The sequence below is a fragment of the Solanum pennellii genome, chromosome 6 (assembly GCF_001406875.1).
Source record: "Solanum pennellii chromosome 6, SPENNV200".
Classification (NCBI taxonomy): domain Eukaryota; kingdom Viridiplantae; phylum Streptophyta; class Magnoliopsida; order Solanales; family Solanaceae; genus Solanum; species Solanum pennellii.
In genome coordinates this window covers 51,129,206-51,147,285 of record NC_028642.1, presented here as the reverse complement: position 1 = coordinate 51,147,285, position 18,080 = coordinate 51,129,206, and the positions used below count along the sequence as shown (strand labels likewise).

The following is an 18,080-nucleotide window of genomic DNA, read 5'->3' as shown; positions in this document are numbered from 1 at the left end:
AATTGGCGGGGAAAGTAAGTCTTTTAATGAAACATCTTTAATTTTTGCTATACTTTTCAAATATCGTATACTGAATTGACTCGTCCTATCTCAACGGTAGAATCCAAATTTCCTACTATAAATTATAAAAAAAGTCTAGATTTTCACTAACAATTAATTTCAAAAAATGAAATACTTGAATTAAACCAAAATATCCCAAAAATTCCAAGAAATTCAAGGGTATAAATGTCATTACATCTATTTGCTGTTTGTACGTCACATATTTGTATCCATAATTCCCCAACTAACCCTCTCTCTCGCCGTTGTGAGAAAATATTTTGCATATTTTTTTCCAACTTTAGGGTTTTCCAATTGCCCTCCAAATTCATCAAATTTACCTTCTTATACTGTTCATCTTGTTCTTCATAATCTTCATCTTCAATTGTATCCATTTATATAGCTCAGCTCTTTAATTGTGTCCAGCTTTTGTGTCCTAATTAGATCTCTTCAACAATTGCAGCAGTATATCTCAGGTAAACATGAAAACCCTTTTTGTAATTTTTTGGGATTTCTGTGTTTGGAATTGAGTTATAGTTGTTTGTTTTGTATTTTTTGTGTTATGTGATAATTGTTTTTGAGTTTGACTTGTATGGTACTAGTTTTAGCTTTTTTTTTAGCTGCATTTTTTGTTTGTTAATGGGATATGTAGTTTGGAAATGTATAGTTTTCTACGGATGATTAGTGTATATGCAAGCATAAGAATTTGAATTTGATGTTTTGATGGTATCATGTGTATATGCAAGCATAAGAATTTGAATTTGATGGTTTGATGGTGAGTTTTGAATGATACCCATTTGATGTTTTTTTTTACCTCTGTCGTTTGGTAGATACTGAATTTGGAGTGATATGTGAATTATCAGTGACCCATTTTTGAATATTTGGTTGAAGTGAAAGGAGGGATGGTTTGAGTTTAGCAACAAGGTGAAAGGTATTTAGAGTTATGGGGGATCAAGTATTGGTATCAGTAGATGAGATGTTAGGATCGGGGTCTCATACGAATGAGCAAGTATTGGAATCGGTACGTGAGATGTTAGGATCAGGACTTGATTCAAATGGTCAGCAGATTACAGTAGTACCCAGTTCGAATAGTGTGTTGATTGACCAGCCTTTAGCGATTGGGCAAGAGTTCCCGGATGTTGATACTTGTAGAAGGACTTTGAAAGAGATAGCGATATCGTTGCATTTTGAAATTCGAATAGTAAAATCAGATAGGAGTAGATTCATAGCTAAGTGCTCCAAAGAGGGTTGTCCGTGGCGTGTTCATGTGTCAAAATGTCCAGGAGTTCCTACATTTACGATAAGGACTCTTCATGGTGAGCATACATGTGAGGGGGTTCAGAGCCTTCACCATCAGCAAGCATCGGTGGGTTGGGTTGCAAGATCAGTTGAATCGCGGGTGAGGGATAATCCTCAGTATAAACCAAAGGAGATTTTGCAGGATATCCAGAGTCAACATGGGGTTGCTGTGTCTTATATGCAAGCATGGCGAGGTAAGGAGCGCAGCATGGCTGCTCTACATGGAACCTTTGAAGAAGGTTATCAGCTTCTTCCTGCATATTGTGAACAGATAAGGAAGACTAATCCAGGGAGCATTGCATCAATTGCCACTGGACAGGAGAATTGTTTCCAGCGACTGTTTATCTCATATCGTGCAGCAATTTATGGATTTTTAAATGCTTGCCGGCCACTTTTGGAACTTGATAGAGTTCATTTAAAAGGAAAGTACCTGGGTTTGTTATTCTGTGCTGCAGCTGTTGATGCTAATGATACGTTGTTTCCTTTGGCAATAGCTGTTGTCGATGTGGAAAGTGATGAGAACTGGATGTGGTTTATGTCGGAGCTCCGCAAACTTCTGGGTGTAAATACGGACAGTATGCCAAGACTTACTATACTTTCTGAGAGATCAGCTGGTATGGTTGAGGCAGTTGAGACTCATTTTCCAAATGCATTTCATGGTTATTGCCTACGTTATATCAGTGAGAACTTTCGAGATACATTTAAGAACTCGAAATTAGTGAACATTTTTTGGAATGCAGTGTATGCACTAACCACATCTGAATTTGAGAGCAAAGTTTCCGAGATGGTAGATATTTCACAAGATGTGCTACAATGGTTTCACCATTACAATCCGCAGCATTGGGCTGTTGCATTTTTTGAAGGGTTACGATATGGTCATTTTTCACTGGGGATCACAGAAGTGTTGTATAACTGGGCACTAGAGTGTCATGAACTTCCTGTTGTGCAGATGATGGAGCACATCCGCCAACAAGTAACATCATGGTCTAATGATCGCCGAAATATGGGCATGAGGTGGACATCGATACTCGTGCCATCTGCTGAAAAGAGAATTTCAGAAGCAATTGCTGATGCTCGCTGCTATAAAGTTCTACGAGCAAATGAAATTGAATTTGAGATTGTATCAACTGAGAGGACAAATATTGTGGACATACGAAGTCGTGTGTGCTCATGTCGCCGTTGGCAACTCTTTGGTGTGCCGTGTGCACATGCTGCTGCTGCACTTATCTCTTGTGGGCAGAATGCCCAGTTATTTGCTGAGCCTTGTTTCACGGTCCACAGTTATCGTGAAACCTATTCACAGATGATATATCCAATTCCTGATAGGAGCCTGTGGAATGAGGCTGGGGAGGGTACAGACGGTGGGGGAGCAAATGTTGATATTATAATTCGACCACCAAAAACCCGACGTCCTCCTGGCAGGCCCAAAAAGAAGGTTCTTCGCATAGAGAGTTTCAAGCGTCCAAAGAGAGTCGTTCAATGTGGTCGATGCCATATGTTGGGACATTCTCAGAAAAAATGCTCGTTGCCTAGTTAAATCCTTGGTTAGTTGCCAGCTTTCTTTGCTCATGCAGAAAACTTTCATTAAAGAGTCTCAAGCTGTATGTATTTTAGTAATGGCTTAGTCATGAGATTGTTACTTGGCCTCTGCCTCATCAGTTCTGCAGTTGTCTTTGAATATATCAGGAACATATTGTGTACCTTGTACTTCATAAAACTATATGGCTAATTGAGTTCCCATCGAATTGTATCAAAGAAAGCTTTTTTCATGTGGTTCCTCTTCTTCCATAGTTGTGATTATTTTATCTTAAGCTTGGATTTCAGATACCGGATACTTGAAAAAAGAAGAAAGTGTTCAGTGGTCTCCAGTGCCGAGTTTCTTAAAAAGGCTTCTTTATTGTTCATATTCTGTGCTTGTGCTTCAATATTTCTGATAGACCTTCAACTCAAATCAAGAAAAGAAAAAAATCGCATCCCAAAGCAGTTTTGGACACATAAAATACAGAAGTGATGAAGCCATGGAAAATAGTAAGGGAAGCATTACATAACATTCTAAATCGAAGAACAAGAAACTACGAGAAACACAGATACCCAAGCCTATCCCAACGGAAAACGAGACAACCCTTAACAACCCAACTATCGATTTACCCTAATCCATACTCCCCATATAGTGTCCCAGTTGCAGTCTCTAATTTGTCAGCCAGCTATTAGGTTAATTTACCAGCAAAAAACGTTGATACTACTATTAACATCTGGAGACAAGACGAATTCTAGGTTCAAGAATACGCCATTGTGAACAGAATATTGGTGGAAATCGAATGCTCAATTTTGTTAGACCAAAATTTATGTAGTATTAATTTGTAAGGGTTTGAGATCTCTACAAGCCACTTTACCTAGTCTATATCCTAACAACACATGCACTGTTTAGAAACAACACTAGTTGATCTAAGTACACAATAATAATGAAACTTAAAACCTAGTACCCTGTAGTTTTGCTGTTGAATAGTCAAGAGGCTTTTGCATTTCTTCCATTTCTTTTACTGATGGCTTCACATAACCTGCAAGGCAAGGTATCCAGACTAGCTGCTCGTGTTTTTCTATAGTTACCCAGCACGCCACATCTTCTCCAAGCATGGTACTCTGCATAAGCTACTGGATTATTAGCAATGGCCTTAACGTACGAGGCCAATTCCTCCAAAGAGCTAAACTTGCTTCCATCAATTATTGAATGTGGAGGTACAAAGTCCCAGACATTCGGGGCACCAAAATAAATGGGGACTGCACCAGAGTCCAGTGCGTAAAACAACTTCTCTGTTACATAACTTTCTGTCTTGGTGTTCTCAATCGCAAGGACAAACTTGTAATGTGACATTGCGCAATGCAAATGATCCCACCATTTGGGTGCTTCATTAGAATCCTTGATACACTCAGGATAAAACGAGAGTGCCTTGTCTAGACCTCCAACATTGTTCAGGCACTTGCCAAATGAATGGGAGGGTAGCAAGCTGAGTAGACGTTTGGCAAGCTGGTTCCTTTGAGGAAGACAACGTGATGAAGACCAGTAAACAAGAGTATCCTACAAATTTACAAATCACTGGAGATTACAACAAGCACTGTAAAGAATAAGTACGTAATATCATTAAGCTCAATGATTGAATGTGGTACAGGAAATTAAAAGGAACAAAGCGGCCTTTGACTTACATTGTTCTTATAAGGAGAAAGGTGATAATTCCGATTGTTATGAAAAAGTGCGCCCGCATAGGTTGACTGGACATCTTCTTTTGCATGATAGCCAATAAATATATCCTCATACCCTGATTTCTTTCTACCAGCTTCAAGATCCATGTATACACGTAATGGATCACCTCGGCGTCTCTGATAAGTTAAATAATAATTGTGAGGAGGCTGGAGTGAGGAAAAAGAATGCATACTGTGTTCAACCAGTAAAAGTTTTACATAATTCAGATTTACCATGGGGATTCTCAGCAAAGAAGAAAGGTAATCTCCCCTCCATTCAACTATTAAGATATAATTTGTGTAACTTCATAGAATCCGAGTATGTTTTCCAACAGAGACTATTTCTCTGGTAAACTCCGCATTTTAAGAAAGAAACTTCGCTAGAGAATATTATCATAATGGTCAAAAGAAAGCAAGATTGATCAGGCAATTCTCAGATGATGAACCTCTCACAGAAAGGAAATGCGTTCCACGTAAACATGACCAGAAAATAAAGAATGGAAGATTTACTGATTGACTAAGGGTGCTTACAAACCATAACAAACCAAAAGAATATACTTTTAGGACGAATAATTCATCCCACATATCCCCTAATAATAGCATCGGAAGCAGTAATGTGGACATAATACAAAATACAATTATTAAAGGAAAAAAGGAAGTTAAATTGCACAAAACAGAATCAACTAGGGGAAGTGAAACCTTAGGCACTAAGTCTTAGGTCCAACGGAGAGTATCTCTGTAGATTACAAAGTGAAGAAGTCGCCAGACCACCAAATAAAGGCTTGGTCCTCTATCCACCTGTACTTCCACATCTATGAGAAAAAATAGCTATCTTTGATGTCCTAACAAACTGCCAACGACTATTGTCCCATTTAACTTCCTAACAAGTTACTACAGTACATAGCTATATCACAGAACATAAAGGAAAGTGCAGAATGACAAAAAAATATAGCCAATATAAAGAACTTGAATTTTGCATAGGTCTAAAAGGAGCATAATATATGCTCAATTCACAGTAATGTATCAATGACTCACGAATTGGTAAGTTGAAACAATTCATAGCAAAAATATTACACAGAACATAGCAAGTACAATAGACAACTATTTAGGTTTTCCATCACAATTGAATGAAAGGCCTTGATCACCTTATACAAAAATAAGATTTGAACTAAGAAAGAATCATGAATCATTTGGGCCTGGTCCCTGGTGTATCTTTTACCAAAATAATAGAGAGCGGATAATCAACTTACAAGTAAAGGGTAAATTATTATTTTTTCAATTCTTTCCATATGTTAATAACTATATGTGGAAGATAACCATTTGGCTGGTTAAGATCACTGCTTTGAGGTTCTATTTGAAAACAATAGTCTATGAGACATGTATCGACGTAAGTAATAAGTGGCTGAGGGTTAGTCTATCCGAAAACTAAAGGCCAAAAGGTTTCATTTTCCATTCCATGCAAAAAAGAAAAATCATAGCTGCAAGCTCCACTGATTAGCTTTGGAAAAACATCAGAAGTTTAACAATAAGGATGTGCAACGAGCTGCAGGGGAGAGGAAGCTGATGCTTCAAGATTGTATTTCTGGAGTATGACAGGGCAAAACCCCAATTTAGGATGGAGAGGACCCAGACTGTAAAGACTAACAAGAAACTAAACATGAGCAAAAAAATATTGATAAGAAGTAGATAATTCAAAATGCTTAGTGCACTCACATATATCGATTTTCACATAATTAAACATGGTTAGATAATTTCTTCAGAGCATTTAATGGAACTTAAGTTATTAATAGAATATTGCCCATAACATTCTGAATGCTTGAGTTCGTCATACCCTAATTTTATAAGAAAAGGAGATGAGGTAGATGGAATAGACAAGCTGCGTCCTTTAGGTTACAAATTATTTGAAATTCATATCACTCATCTATCTTATGACATCTAATCACTCTTTGGTGAGGCATAAGAAATCATATACAGATACCAGCAAGGTTCAAAATTGATCTTTTGGTAAATTTTATTTGGAGCAATCCTTTCATTTGCGCAAAACCAGCAGCATACCTTCAAGGCTGAAGGAAGTTTTTCCGACCCGGCCTCAACCCAAATTAGTAGGGTGTTGGATACATGAGTCGTCTTTTTACATTTTACTGCATTTTTTTAACGAGAAATGAGGTTCTATGACATCAGAGTTTCTCTATGTATCATTTATTTTACACGGACGTACAAGTAACTAAGCAGAATAAGAAGCCCTTCACAAGCACCGGACTAATGTAAGTGTAAAACGACTACTTAGCCTTATCGGGCTAATATATCATTTGTCTCCATCTGTCATGTTTTGGAGATAAGCTGACATTGATCCTAGAGATTATAGACGTTTAGAGCCTCAGACAGTAACGAACCAAAATCCACACAATCAGGAAATACCACAAAGTAGAAACATAGGTTTATCTAGATGCATTATCACTATTGATTACCAAACAAAGAACTCAGTCATACTAAGATTGATAAAACATGACTTTCCGAGATAATAACAATTAGTTGAGTGATCATTTGGATAAAAGAGCTAACACTGATTAAGAAGAATACCTCAACAGGAGGAGTAGCTGTCTCAAACAACAAAGCATCAGGTTTATCAGCAACAACCGAAGATTTAGTCCACAAACAGCTAAGCCCACACCGACAAGAGTACAAATTATCCAAATTATCAGGAATCCAAGTCCACCCTTTAACTAATACACTCACATGATCCATCTTTAGCTCATTACACTTCAACTCACCATCATCAACATTTTGCAAAGAACCAGAAGAAGAATCCAACAACAACCCATTTCCTAATAACCCTTTATGTTTCCCCCTAAACTTAGCACAACCCACTTGAGAATCCCATTTCTTAAAAGCACTCAACAAGTTACTAAAAGGGTCGGGCTCGGAAACTGAGATGGTGGTCAAGATTTGATTTTTCGTTGATGGGATTGAAGAAGAAGTGTGAAGTGGGAAATCAAGAAATCCAGAGAAGAATAGAATGATAAGTGTAAAACCCAACATGATTGTGATTGCAAATGTGTTGACGGATTTCAATTGCATTTTTCAGTTCAAGAATACACAAAAAAATCCCCTTTTTTTTTCTCTCTCTCCCTCCCTTGGTCACTCAAGGAGAGAGAGGGGAAGGGGTTATCAAAATAATTGATCTGAGATTGATAATTGGTATTCTTGAAGGAGCAGTTTTCATCTACCGGTGGTTAGATTAGTAAAATTGTTTGATTGTTCGACCTAATATTGTCATGGAAGACTAATATAAGCATACTGTTTGGATTTTGGAAGAACCAGGAAAAAGAGAAGATAACTTTGAAATCACCATGATAAAAATTAAATTTGCTTCTAATATGATTTATATGATATAGTCTGAGGTAATTAAACAGCGTACCGTCTATTGTAACTTAATAAGAAAATGATTTAAAATTAAAAAAATTATATGAAAGTCAATTAGGATAGAAGATTAGTAATTAGTGAAAGTAATAGTCTAATAATCATATTTTTCAATTATGGTATTACTTGTGTTGTTTCATTTGGTTCAATTTTGTATCTTGTTCTCACATTTGATTTAGGTTGTTCAAAAATAGTATATGAACAAATATATAGAAAATCTACCCCATCTATACGATGTAGTTTTTTTTTTATGAGCAGGTTCAAATGAACCCTTGGCGCTCATGTAAGGTCCAAACTCTAACTTATGGAATAACATTGAGTTTGTTGTCATTGTTAGTTCAAATTCTGTGTCAATTTTTTATAAATCTGATCGCGTATTTAACATACGATCATTAAGTTTTTTTAAAAAAGAAAATAATTTGCATACTTAGAAACTATAGAAAAAGTTCAATAAGTCACAAAAATTAAACAATTTAATATATTAAAAGAACATACACAAGGCCAGAAATTCTAGCACTTGGTTCTTAAACATAATATGCGTAGTACTTAATGGCACAAGAGTACTATAGATAAAGAACCCAGACTCCTTCATCTCATACATTTCTAGACAAGACTTCTCGATACCTAAACTTAGCTTCTTGAAAGATAAGATTACATGGGGTAACAACTCTTACTGACTCAGTCATACTCCAATTCATCTGGAGTTACCGGTCGTTTAAGAGGGATGATAGACTTCTTTTCTACATCTCGCGATAGTGCCTTTCTCATATCTGAAACAGCAAACAGGAAACAATGGTCATAACAGTGACATCATAGAGCAAAATGCAAATGGAAACTATATCACAGTAAGATGCAGCAACTTACCCAAACCATCTTCCTCCCCTGAGTAATAGCGTAAAACTCGCCTATATACTACGTAATCAAGCTGGAAAAGACGAAACAGTTAACAGGATTAATACCAAGAATACATATCCATCAAGATACAACTACAACAAGATTAATCTCAGGAAAGGTTACTACCTTCTCGTACATCTTTATGGCTGGTGTGTTTGATGCTCTCACAAACAAGTCCACAAAGTAAGCCTTATCGCTACAAGAATAAAGTCCACCTTAGTGCCAAGCTTGGACAGCATATCACACAATTATAAAGATCTAGTAGCCACAAACATCGGCAAAGTTTACAAAAAATGTCATTGTTCTAGCCTGACACTAACTTTATACCATCACACAAAATGAGTGATTTGATCAAATTAGCCCGTTATAGTTTAAATAGAACAAAGTTCAGAACTAAACTCTTCTAGGAAGTTCAAAAGAAGAGAAGGTTACTGATCTCACTCTACACTCCGTCATATTATACTTCATGTTATCACGCGAAGACTGGTGAAGCCAAGTAGCAAGAATATTAGAGAGAAAGAAAACAAAGCTGAGCTCCACAAGGTTAATTTCTGCTAAGATGAAACTGATCTAATTGTATCACTTCACACTCAACTTTTATGCCGTCACACGAACTTACATAACTTTTTTTTTGAACCTTGTAACTTCATAACATAAACTTTTTTTTAAAAAAAAAAAAAAAACTTAAAACTTACTCAGCATAACTATGCCTGGAATAACAAGACTAAGGGAAGTAGGATACCACTTTCAGTAACACCAAACTGGAAAAGAAAGGAGGCTAAAATGATGTATTTATTCCCCAAAAAAGGCAAAGGACATGCATAGATTTACGACCCAAAATTTGCAGTACTTGTACAAGTATATGGTGTTACTATGCATTCATTAAATCAGTTAAGCTTCTATGAGCAGAATTCACAATGTAACTACACAATTTCTGTAAGCTACAATAACATACAAGGAAGTAAACCAGAGTAGAAATGTCTGTAACATGATTTTAGGAGGTCTAGTGAAACAAACCACAAGCTAGATTAAAACAAACAAGTGGGAAAACTGTAAACAAACTGCTCATGCCAGGTGAAAATTAAATACAACTCTGTGGTAATCTGCAAGCATATACATAAAAAAGAACGGTGAAACAACAAAATGATAAATTTGGAAAGATGAATTCGAATAATGCAACCAGAGTTCATGAGCCACAGTTGTTACACTGTATAGGTTCTTACATCTTATCACTGACTTCTTCCAGCAGGTACATCAATTTCTTGGCTAATTGCTGCCTCCGATATTCAGGAGCCACAGTTACTGCAGTAACGTGACCATGCCAAGATTCACCTTGCCCTTCAACTTTTCCCATAACTGTACACATAAGCTAGATATTAGTTTTAAAAAAAAACAAATGTTTTCTTAAGAGTAATTTTTCAAAACATTGATAACATACCAAAATGCACCAGACAGTAGCCATAATAAGACAACTACATAATTGATATTCTAACCACTTTGTCGCCCATGAAGAGGCCAGAATACACCAGCCGGTGCCAAAAACATAATTTACATTCTAACCACTTTGTCACCAATAAAGTCCGACATTTTCTTTTTTAAGAAAAACCAACAACGAGTAAATGAAACCTCTTCACGGAAGGGAGTATAAGAGAATGATTACTTGCATCTGCCTTGGACCTAGGATCTGTTGCTGGAAATTTTCAGAAACATTGTGTTAGCATCTAGGGGAATAGAATTAGTGAAATCCGCCTACACCAGCCCATGAAATCTACTTTCCATCCCCAATTCTTGAAAGAGAAATGAAATTCAGAATGCTTATCCTTGCCATTCCTTGCTACAACCTATTGTTTGATCTAAATTCAATCAATTCTTTGCCAACTATATGACAAAAAAAAAGAAGCTATAAAGTCAAAGTTAATGTATAACCTGCATCAAACAGTGATGCTGAAGAATCTTCCTCGAGAAAATCCCATTTCCTCCATCCACCTTTAGAAAACAATTTGCTCTTGAAAAAGAAGGTAAGATTTAGGGGAGAGCTTTAGGCATATTATTTTCAATTCTTACAATTTTTTCTTGATCTTCAGATTTTCGGTATTCTTAAAGGACTCTAGACTCTTTCTACTTAATTGGCTCCTATCTACCACCAAGGCATTTAGTCAAACCTTCAAGCTTATATTTGATATTTCTAATTTACTTTACTCAATCTGTATATAAATTAAATAATCATCAGTAGTCTGCTTAAATCCCCAAAAAAGTGATGAACTTTAAAATCTACACTGGAATAACTCACTGTATCCCATGATGTGGCCGCCGGGAGCTTTTGCAACATGGAAATAATCCGGCCATCTTGCCATGTAAGTCATATAAAATGACATGTTGAACTGCAGCAGATATTAAAACTCATCTTTAATTATAACATAAAAGGCACTAAAAATCATGCTAAAATTCATCCAAAATTCACAAAACACTACTACAGATCATGTTAAAACTCCTTTCAAATTTCAAACAGGCATTCAGAATCATCTTAAAACTCGTTTCTAATTCAGAAAAAAACTACTAACTAAGCAGTTTTCGTTAATCATTTACAAACAAAAAAAAACGAAATTTAGGGGAAAAAGAGAGGGTCAATTGGCTTACAGTTTCAGTAAGATGATCCAAATTCACTGACGCGAAGCGAAGCAAGTCATTGCAGCTGAATCTACGAATCGTCGTCATACTTTCTCTCTCTTCTTCGTCTCTTTCTCTCTCTACGGAACTCTTCTGGTAATCTGTAAGGGCGATAACCAGTTAATGGACCACCGATGCCCCTTTGTGAGCATGACGGCCCAAAATAGCATACACCCGGCCCACAAGGAATGTTCTTCTTAATTTTACAATAAACTCTAGTTTATAACATAAGTTTTATACGATGATGACCTAGTTGGTTTGGTGGGTGATCATTCGTGTGATCGATTTTATCTCAATGTCTCTTGAATCGAATCTGTCGTGTTAGACTTGTCTAATGCGATTATTTGCAGGCTATAACAAGGAATGTTCTTGTTATTTTACAATAAACTCTAGTTTATAACATAAGTATTATACGATGATGACCTAGTTGGTTTGGTGGGTGATCATCCGTGTGATCCATTCCATCTCAATGCCTCTTGAATCGAATCTGTCGTGTCAGACTTGTCTAATGCGATTATTTGCAGGCTATTACACAAGGAACATAAGTTTTTTTATGGAGAATTATCGCAAAGAGTCACTATCATAAACTTAATTATATTCCATAATTATAGTTTGCATATTTACAGGTTGTAGGTACAATTTTACTTTCCTCGTTTGTATAATTCGTGGGTGAGTTTATATAATTGAGCTACTTTTATATAAACTTAAAAGTACAAATTTTTAAAACAAAAACAGAAATATGTGAACTTTAAACATATATACAAAATTACACAATACAAATTATATTATACAAACGTCTAAATTGAAGTGTGTGTATATGTTGTTAGGTGAAATTTTGAGTAGAATTGTATATAAATTATCTTATCCTGTAGGAGATGGGCTAGTTGCATACTCTTATTGATCAGGAAATGGAAGGCCCTAGCAATTTGGCATTTATGATATGAAAATATCATCAACATTTGGTTATGGCAGTCAACATCCCATAACTAACTAACCGAATTTGGTCTCCCTCTCATTCACTTAATCTGCCTGCATCCCTCCTTACCTTGTTTCTTCTCTACTTTGTTCACACATTGAAGAAAAAAAAAAAACAGGATTTCTGAACAGTAGCATCATTTGTTTCTTGAATTTATACCACTACACAGTACGTCCATCAGTCTTTAATTTAGAATAGATGATAAAAACTATCAAGGGGTTATGATAGCTAGTAAGTATATTCGTTCATTCTTGACGAGAGGTCTTGAAATTAACATGACGATAATAACAGACATCATGATCAAATTCAATTCTACGTCCCATATCTTTTACTTTTTTAAACTTATATCATTTTGAAGTTTCCTGCGATTTTTATTAATAATATAATTTAAAAATGCTTTAGATGAAATAAGTACAAGCAAGGAAACTAGCTAGCTAGGTCTTACCTTCCTAGCTAGTTTTGGGTGATTGGATTAATTAATTAGCATGTCTTTGACACATGTTGAATAGTGTTTTATTAGGGATCTCATGCTATTGCATGCTCTGTACTTGTGTTTACCTAATCATCAGCATGTACTTGCAACTTACCATGCATAAGATGACCATGAGAATAATAATTAATTAGACATCATCATATATATTCAAATCTAGTACATATATACATCTAACATATGATAAAAGACATTGAATTTGAGTTCGAATATCATTGGCTGTTAGGTTCGGATTCCAATGCACAATGCATGATGATATAATAATGACCTAGGAATCGTAACGTAATGTTTTGTGATAGGACGTGAAGTTTGAGCCTTAGCACACGCCTATATGAACATGAGTTTGAGTTTCTATGCTAAATGAGTACACCGTAATCCCATAGCAAGACCTAGGGTTTGAGTCTTGAAGCTCGACGTTGTAGTTATGAGATTGTATTCGGCATATATATGCGCTAAGTATATATGTTTCTAATACAGTCGTTCAGTATTCAAAATTCACAAACATCAACTAATAATCGAGGTTGAGACACACACAAAGAAGTAGAGAGGAATGGATGCATTTGAATTTACTAGATTAGGGTATGGAAGGAAGATATGAATTTTCCTGACACCATGTGCTTCTGCTGAAGCTCTTCCCTGCATGGAGATCAGAACCATTGCATCCATCAAATAACCAATAAAACCCTAGCAAACTTAGACTCTCCCCAACCCTATTTAGCCATTTTGCATGGACATGATCACTCCATCAGTCACACATTTTGGCCTCATTCCTTATTTACTCCTTTTGTACTTATTACCCTTATCTTCTCTACCCATATAATATAGAAAGAGAAAAAATATACTATATGCTCATATCATGAGCACATGCACTTGTTACACTATATAAATAGACCCTTCTATATATGGTTTTTCAAACTTTATAATGCCTAAGAAAAGTACTACTAAATTAGAAGATCATGAAGGTAGAATTAGATCAAGAACACCAAAAGGGCATTTTGTTGTGTATGTTGGAAGTGAAATGAAAAGATTTGTTTTGCCTACATCTTACTTGAAGAATCCATTGCTCCAAAACTTGCTTGATAAGGCTGCTGAAGAATATGGCTTTGATAATGGCAATATAATCCTTCTTCCTTGTGATGAATCCTCATTTCGCCGGCTTATCGCCATGTTAGCAAGGTCTAGCTCATTCAATAGTACAAGAATAAACCCTAGCTAATCATCAACTAACATGATCTTGCATGCTTAATTTATGATTAGTAAATATTACAAGTTGTTGTATACACTGAAAGTGTAAAAAGACTATTTACACTATGATCGGTGTATATATCTTTAACTTCTTGTAATAACATGTTTTTGTATAATTAATATATCTTGATCGACCTATGAGTTATAAATCTTTTAATTCTAACTAAGCTAATTAATGTCACAAAATTAGATATTAATCTAAAATTGTTGAAATGAAATGTTAAAACAATAATGCACCTGACATAGCACCAAGCATAGGATCCTTTTTTTTTTTCAAGTGGAACAAACATCATAATAAATACAATAGAAATTAAATAGGATGACAGAGAGTATTTAATTACGTGTGTTTTGTTGAATTCATAGTCAAATATTATCACCGGTCTTTATTATTATATATAGTAAGTATATCGAACCATCAATTTTAAGTCAGTTGTTGCAGTTTGCAGGCTATTGTGGATTGGCATTTTCCTACGACAACCTCTGTTTATTATAACAAAACATTAAAATAATTTATTTGTTTAAAAAAAAAAACACGACTGTTCGGAAAGAATAACGATTTCTTAAATAATTTGATCTTTAAATACTTTAAAAAGTTGTACTCCCTCTGTTTATTTTACTCGTTCATATTTGGTTTAGTAAGCAATAGATAAAAGAATAATTTTATTATATCGCAACTACTATTATTAGGGTGATTTGAGTACATGTTTTAATGCTTTCTATGTACGGATGGAAACTTTGGCTGGTTTATGGTAATAATATTTCACAGTTTATTCCCAAAAAAACAAGCTATAAGTCATCTGAATGGTGGAAATAATAACATTTAATAATAGATATAAAATAATAAATTATTTTAAAATTTTTAATTTAAACACATAAAAATGAACGTGTACTTGTAATATTGAGTAGTAGCCAAATAAAAGTGACAAAGAGGGAGTACTTTGTACCCTTGCTTGTAGCCTCATCGACATCGGGTCATGGGCGAATTTAACGCCAATATATGGAACACGTGAATTTATGATCTCTTTATAACATTGTGTATTTTATGTATATTTTTTTAAAAAAATTAGTATAATATTATTAATGTCACTTATGCTACGAGAAAATTAAATTAATCAAATGGGAAATTATAATGATGAAATAAGAATATTGTTATAAAATGGGAAATTGTTGCATGGGGTATAAGGCAATAAAAAATGTCAAATTATATTTTATGGCTTTAGACTTTTGGAACCAATTTGGAAATTTTTTGTGACATTAAATGCAAAGATAACTAATCACGTCTCTCTTTTATTCTTCAATGACCGACAAAATAAATCTATTTGGAAAAAGGAAATAATTTGGCTATTTTTCAAGTCAAACATTCCCAATATTAAAAGCTTCCTCTTGCTTTTATATTATATTATATTATCAAAACTGTAATTAGATCCCAGGTTCATTATCTGTATAAAATATAATTATACTAAAAATTAATGTTTTTTCAAAAAAAATATAAATTAGTGATTATTTCATTGATATTTTGATTAATTGGTGTGTAAAATAGTACTAAAATGTTTTATATGGAAAAATTAAAAACTTTTCTACTATTTCAGTAAAAATTTATTTTTTTACTATGAATTTTTCTAGAAAAAAAGAGTGAAAAAACTATGTTCTATATAGTACAGATTTATCACTAATTTATAGTAGGAAAACCTATGTTTCAAGTAGTGTATGGACCATTTTATGATATCATTTTGACTTAACGATCTAAATAATTCACTTGATATGAACGTAGTGTAGCTAAGAGGTAATTTGATTAAATTTTCCTTATTTCATTATTTTTCTCTATTTAATATTTATCACTTTTGTATCATTATCAATATCTCTCAATATTGTTGACTAATGGTAAAAGTGAAAATAAATAACTAATTATTCTTGATTTTCTAAAATAACAAATTAAATATGATAAATGATTTATTTTTACTGAGAATGAAAAGTATATTATAATGGAGGGAGCAATATAGTAAATATCATATTAGAAAAAGAATAATTTTATCCCAAAATAAAGAGAAATTATTTACGAGTACGGGCTATCATATTATTTTTATATCCCCTTGTTATTTGCTATTGTTATACGTTTATTGCTTGATACTATCAAAGTATCTATATATTTTGACGATATCAAAGAGGAAAAAGCAATACTTCAGTGAGAACACTATTCAGTTACTCTTTGATATCATTAGGAGTCGTTTGATGTGGTGATAATGGGAGTTAATCTCAGGATAAATTTTAAGTAATCTCTAATTTCTTGTTTGGTTGTAAAGCTTTAAGTTTTATCTTTCCTTAATAATTGGTTTAGTAATTTGGAGATAACTTATTCCAAAATAAATATATAAATAACAAATATATCCATTTAAACCGTATGTATAACTATTTTTAAAAATCTTCAACCTCCTGAATCTTAAATAATTCTTTTACAAAAGATATTACTGAAAAAAGTGTGTAATACAAAATTATAGTAAAGATCTTATATATAAATTTATTTTTTTACTAAACAAAAATATTAGCACATGTCCTCCCAATTCCCCCCCACCCACCCCACCTTTGCTACATTATTTAATACCATGTGAATTACTCGTTATTTTTATGTTAATTCTTTAATTTTTTTATATTAAAAAACTATACTATATATCTATAATTTTTATATATGAATCTATTTGACTAATTCTTATGTTTATATATATTTTGACTTCACATAAATTTTCTTTTACTTTGATAAATTTAAGTTGAAGATTTTATTTTAAAGTCAAATAAGAAAAAAATTATTTTTAAAATACATATGGTACCATCATAGGAATGCACTTAAGCTAAATAACAAATAAAGTATGGGTAATTTTATAAATAAAAATAATTTGATTTTATAATATATGTAATCGTATTATTTTGAATACAACAAATCTAACACTTAATAAAAAATAATTTCACCATAACTTATCCATTATGACTAGTCCTAACATAACTTATCACAACATAACTAATCCCATCTAACTTATTTTCAAACGTAACGACCCCTTAGAGTATATTTGATGGCATCAAGAAGAAACAAATAGTGTTTAAGTTAAAAGATTGTCCAATTATTGTTTGATGACATTACTGTATATAGATACTATTAAAGTATATTGTTATAATTTGAGATGAAGAAGCAATGGTTCAATGAATAGAACAAGGGGCGGTTAGGTAAATAGTTTGGGTCGTGAATATAATCTGTAAATATATTGGGTTGGATCCAATTTGAATAATATTTTGTACATGTTAAACAAATCTCATAGTGTTAATAGCTAATTACATCTTATCCCTACTCTTTTTCAAACTACAAAAATTCCTTAAATTTGATGGAATTCGGATACAACCCAAAACTTACATCTCTTACCTTAAGCACCTGATACATCAATCTTAGTTTTGAATACATAACTCAACATCCTGATACATTGTGTACATCCCGATGCATCGCGCAAAGAGATGTATTTGATTGATACATTGTGTTAAGTAACATCGCGTATGTCCTAATATATCATAAAGTGATGTATTTGACTAATACATTGTGTAAAGTAATTTATTTAATAAATAAATCACGTAATAGGATTTTAATAATTTTTTAAAATGATAAAAAAAATTTAAAATATAATAAAAAATAAATTATGTATTTAAGTAATTTTTTCTAATATTTTTTATCTAATAGTTCAAATCTGTATTGTTTTCTCATATCTTGTTTAGGTATGTGATGTGATTTTTGTTTCATTTTCGAAAATGGTCCACAAATGCAGCCACGTATGCCGTTAT

At 33.6% G+C, this 18,080-nt stretch overlaps 3 protein-coding genes across 3 annotated transcripts; 1 reads left to right on the top strand and 2 right to left on the bottom strand.

The window, feature by feature from the left end:
- Positions 1-232: 232 nt before the first annotated feature.
- Positions 233-3,108, top strand: LOC107023880. Its single transcript, XM_015224713.2, has 2 exons — positions 233-512; positions 867-3,108. Exon 2 carries the CDS (start codon positions 980-982, stop codon positions 2,870-2,872), a length of 1,893 nt encoding a protein of 630 aa, XP_015080199.1. The 5' UTR covers positions 233-512; positions 867-979; the 3' UTR covers positions 2,873-3,108.
- A 553-nt stretch (positions 3,109-3,661) lies between these two features.
- Positions 3,662-7,929, bottom strand: LOC107021151 (alpha-(1,4)-fucosyltransferase). The gene is made up of 3 exons (XM_015221756.2): positions 7,153-7,929; positions 4,537-4,710; positions 3,662-4,411 (listed from the first exon to the last, which is right to left on the bottom strand). Exons 1-3 carry the CDS (start codon positions 7,648-7,650, stop codon positions 3,842-3,844), a joined length of 1,242 nt encoding a protein of 413 aa, XP_015077242.1. The 5' UTR covers positions 7,651-7,929; the 3' UTR covers positions 3,662-3,841.
- A 514-nt stretch (positions 7,930-8,443) lies between these two features.
- LOC107021309 (N-terminal acetyltransferase B complex catalytic subunit NAA20) lies at positions 8,444-11,684 on the bottom strand. Its single transcript, XM_015221947.2, has 6 exons — positions 11,524-11,684; positions 11,177-11,267; positions 10,110-10,242; positions 9,013-9,082; positions 8,857-8,917; positions 8,444-8,762 (listed from the first exon to the last, which is right to left on the bottom strand). Exons 1-6 carry the CDS (start codon positions 11,599-11,601, stop codon positions 8,671-8,673), a joined length of 525 nt encoding a protein of 174 aa, XP_015077433.1. The 5' UTR covers positions 11,602-11,684; the 3' UTR covers positions 8,444-8,670.
- Between the last annotated feature and the right edge of the window lie 6,396 nt (positions 11,685-18,080).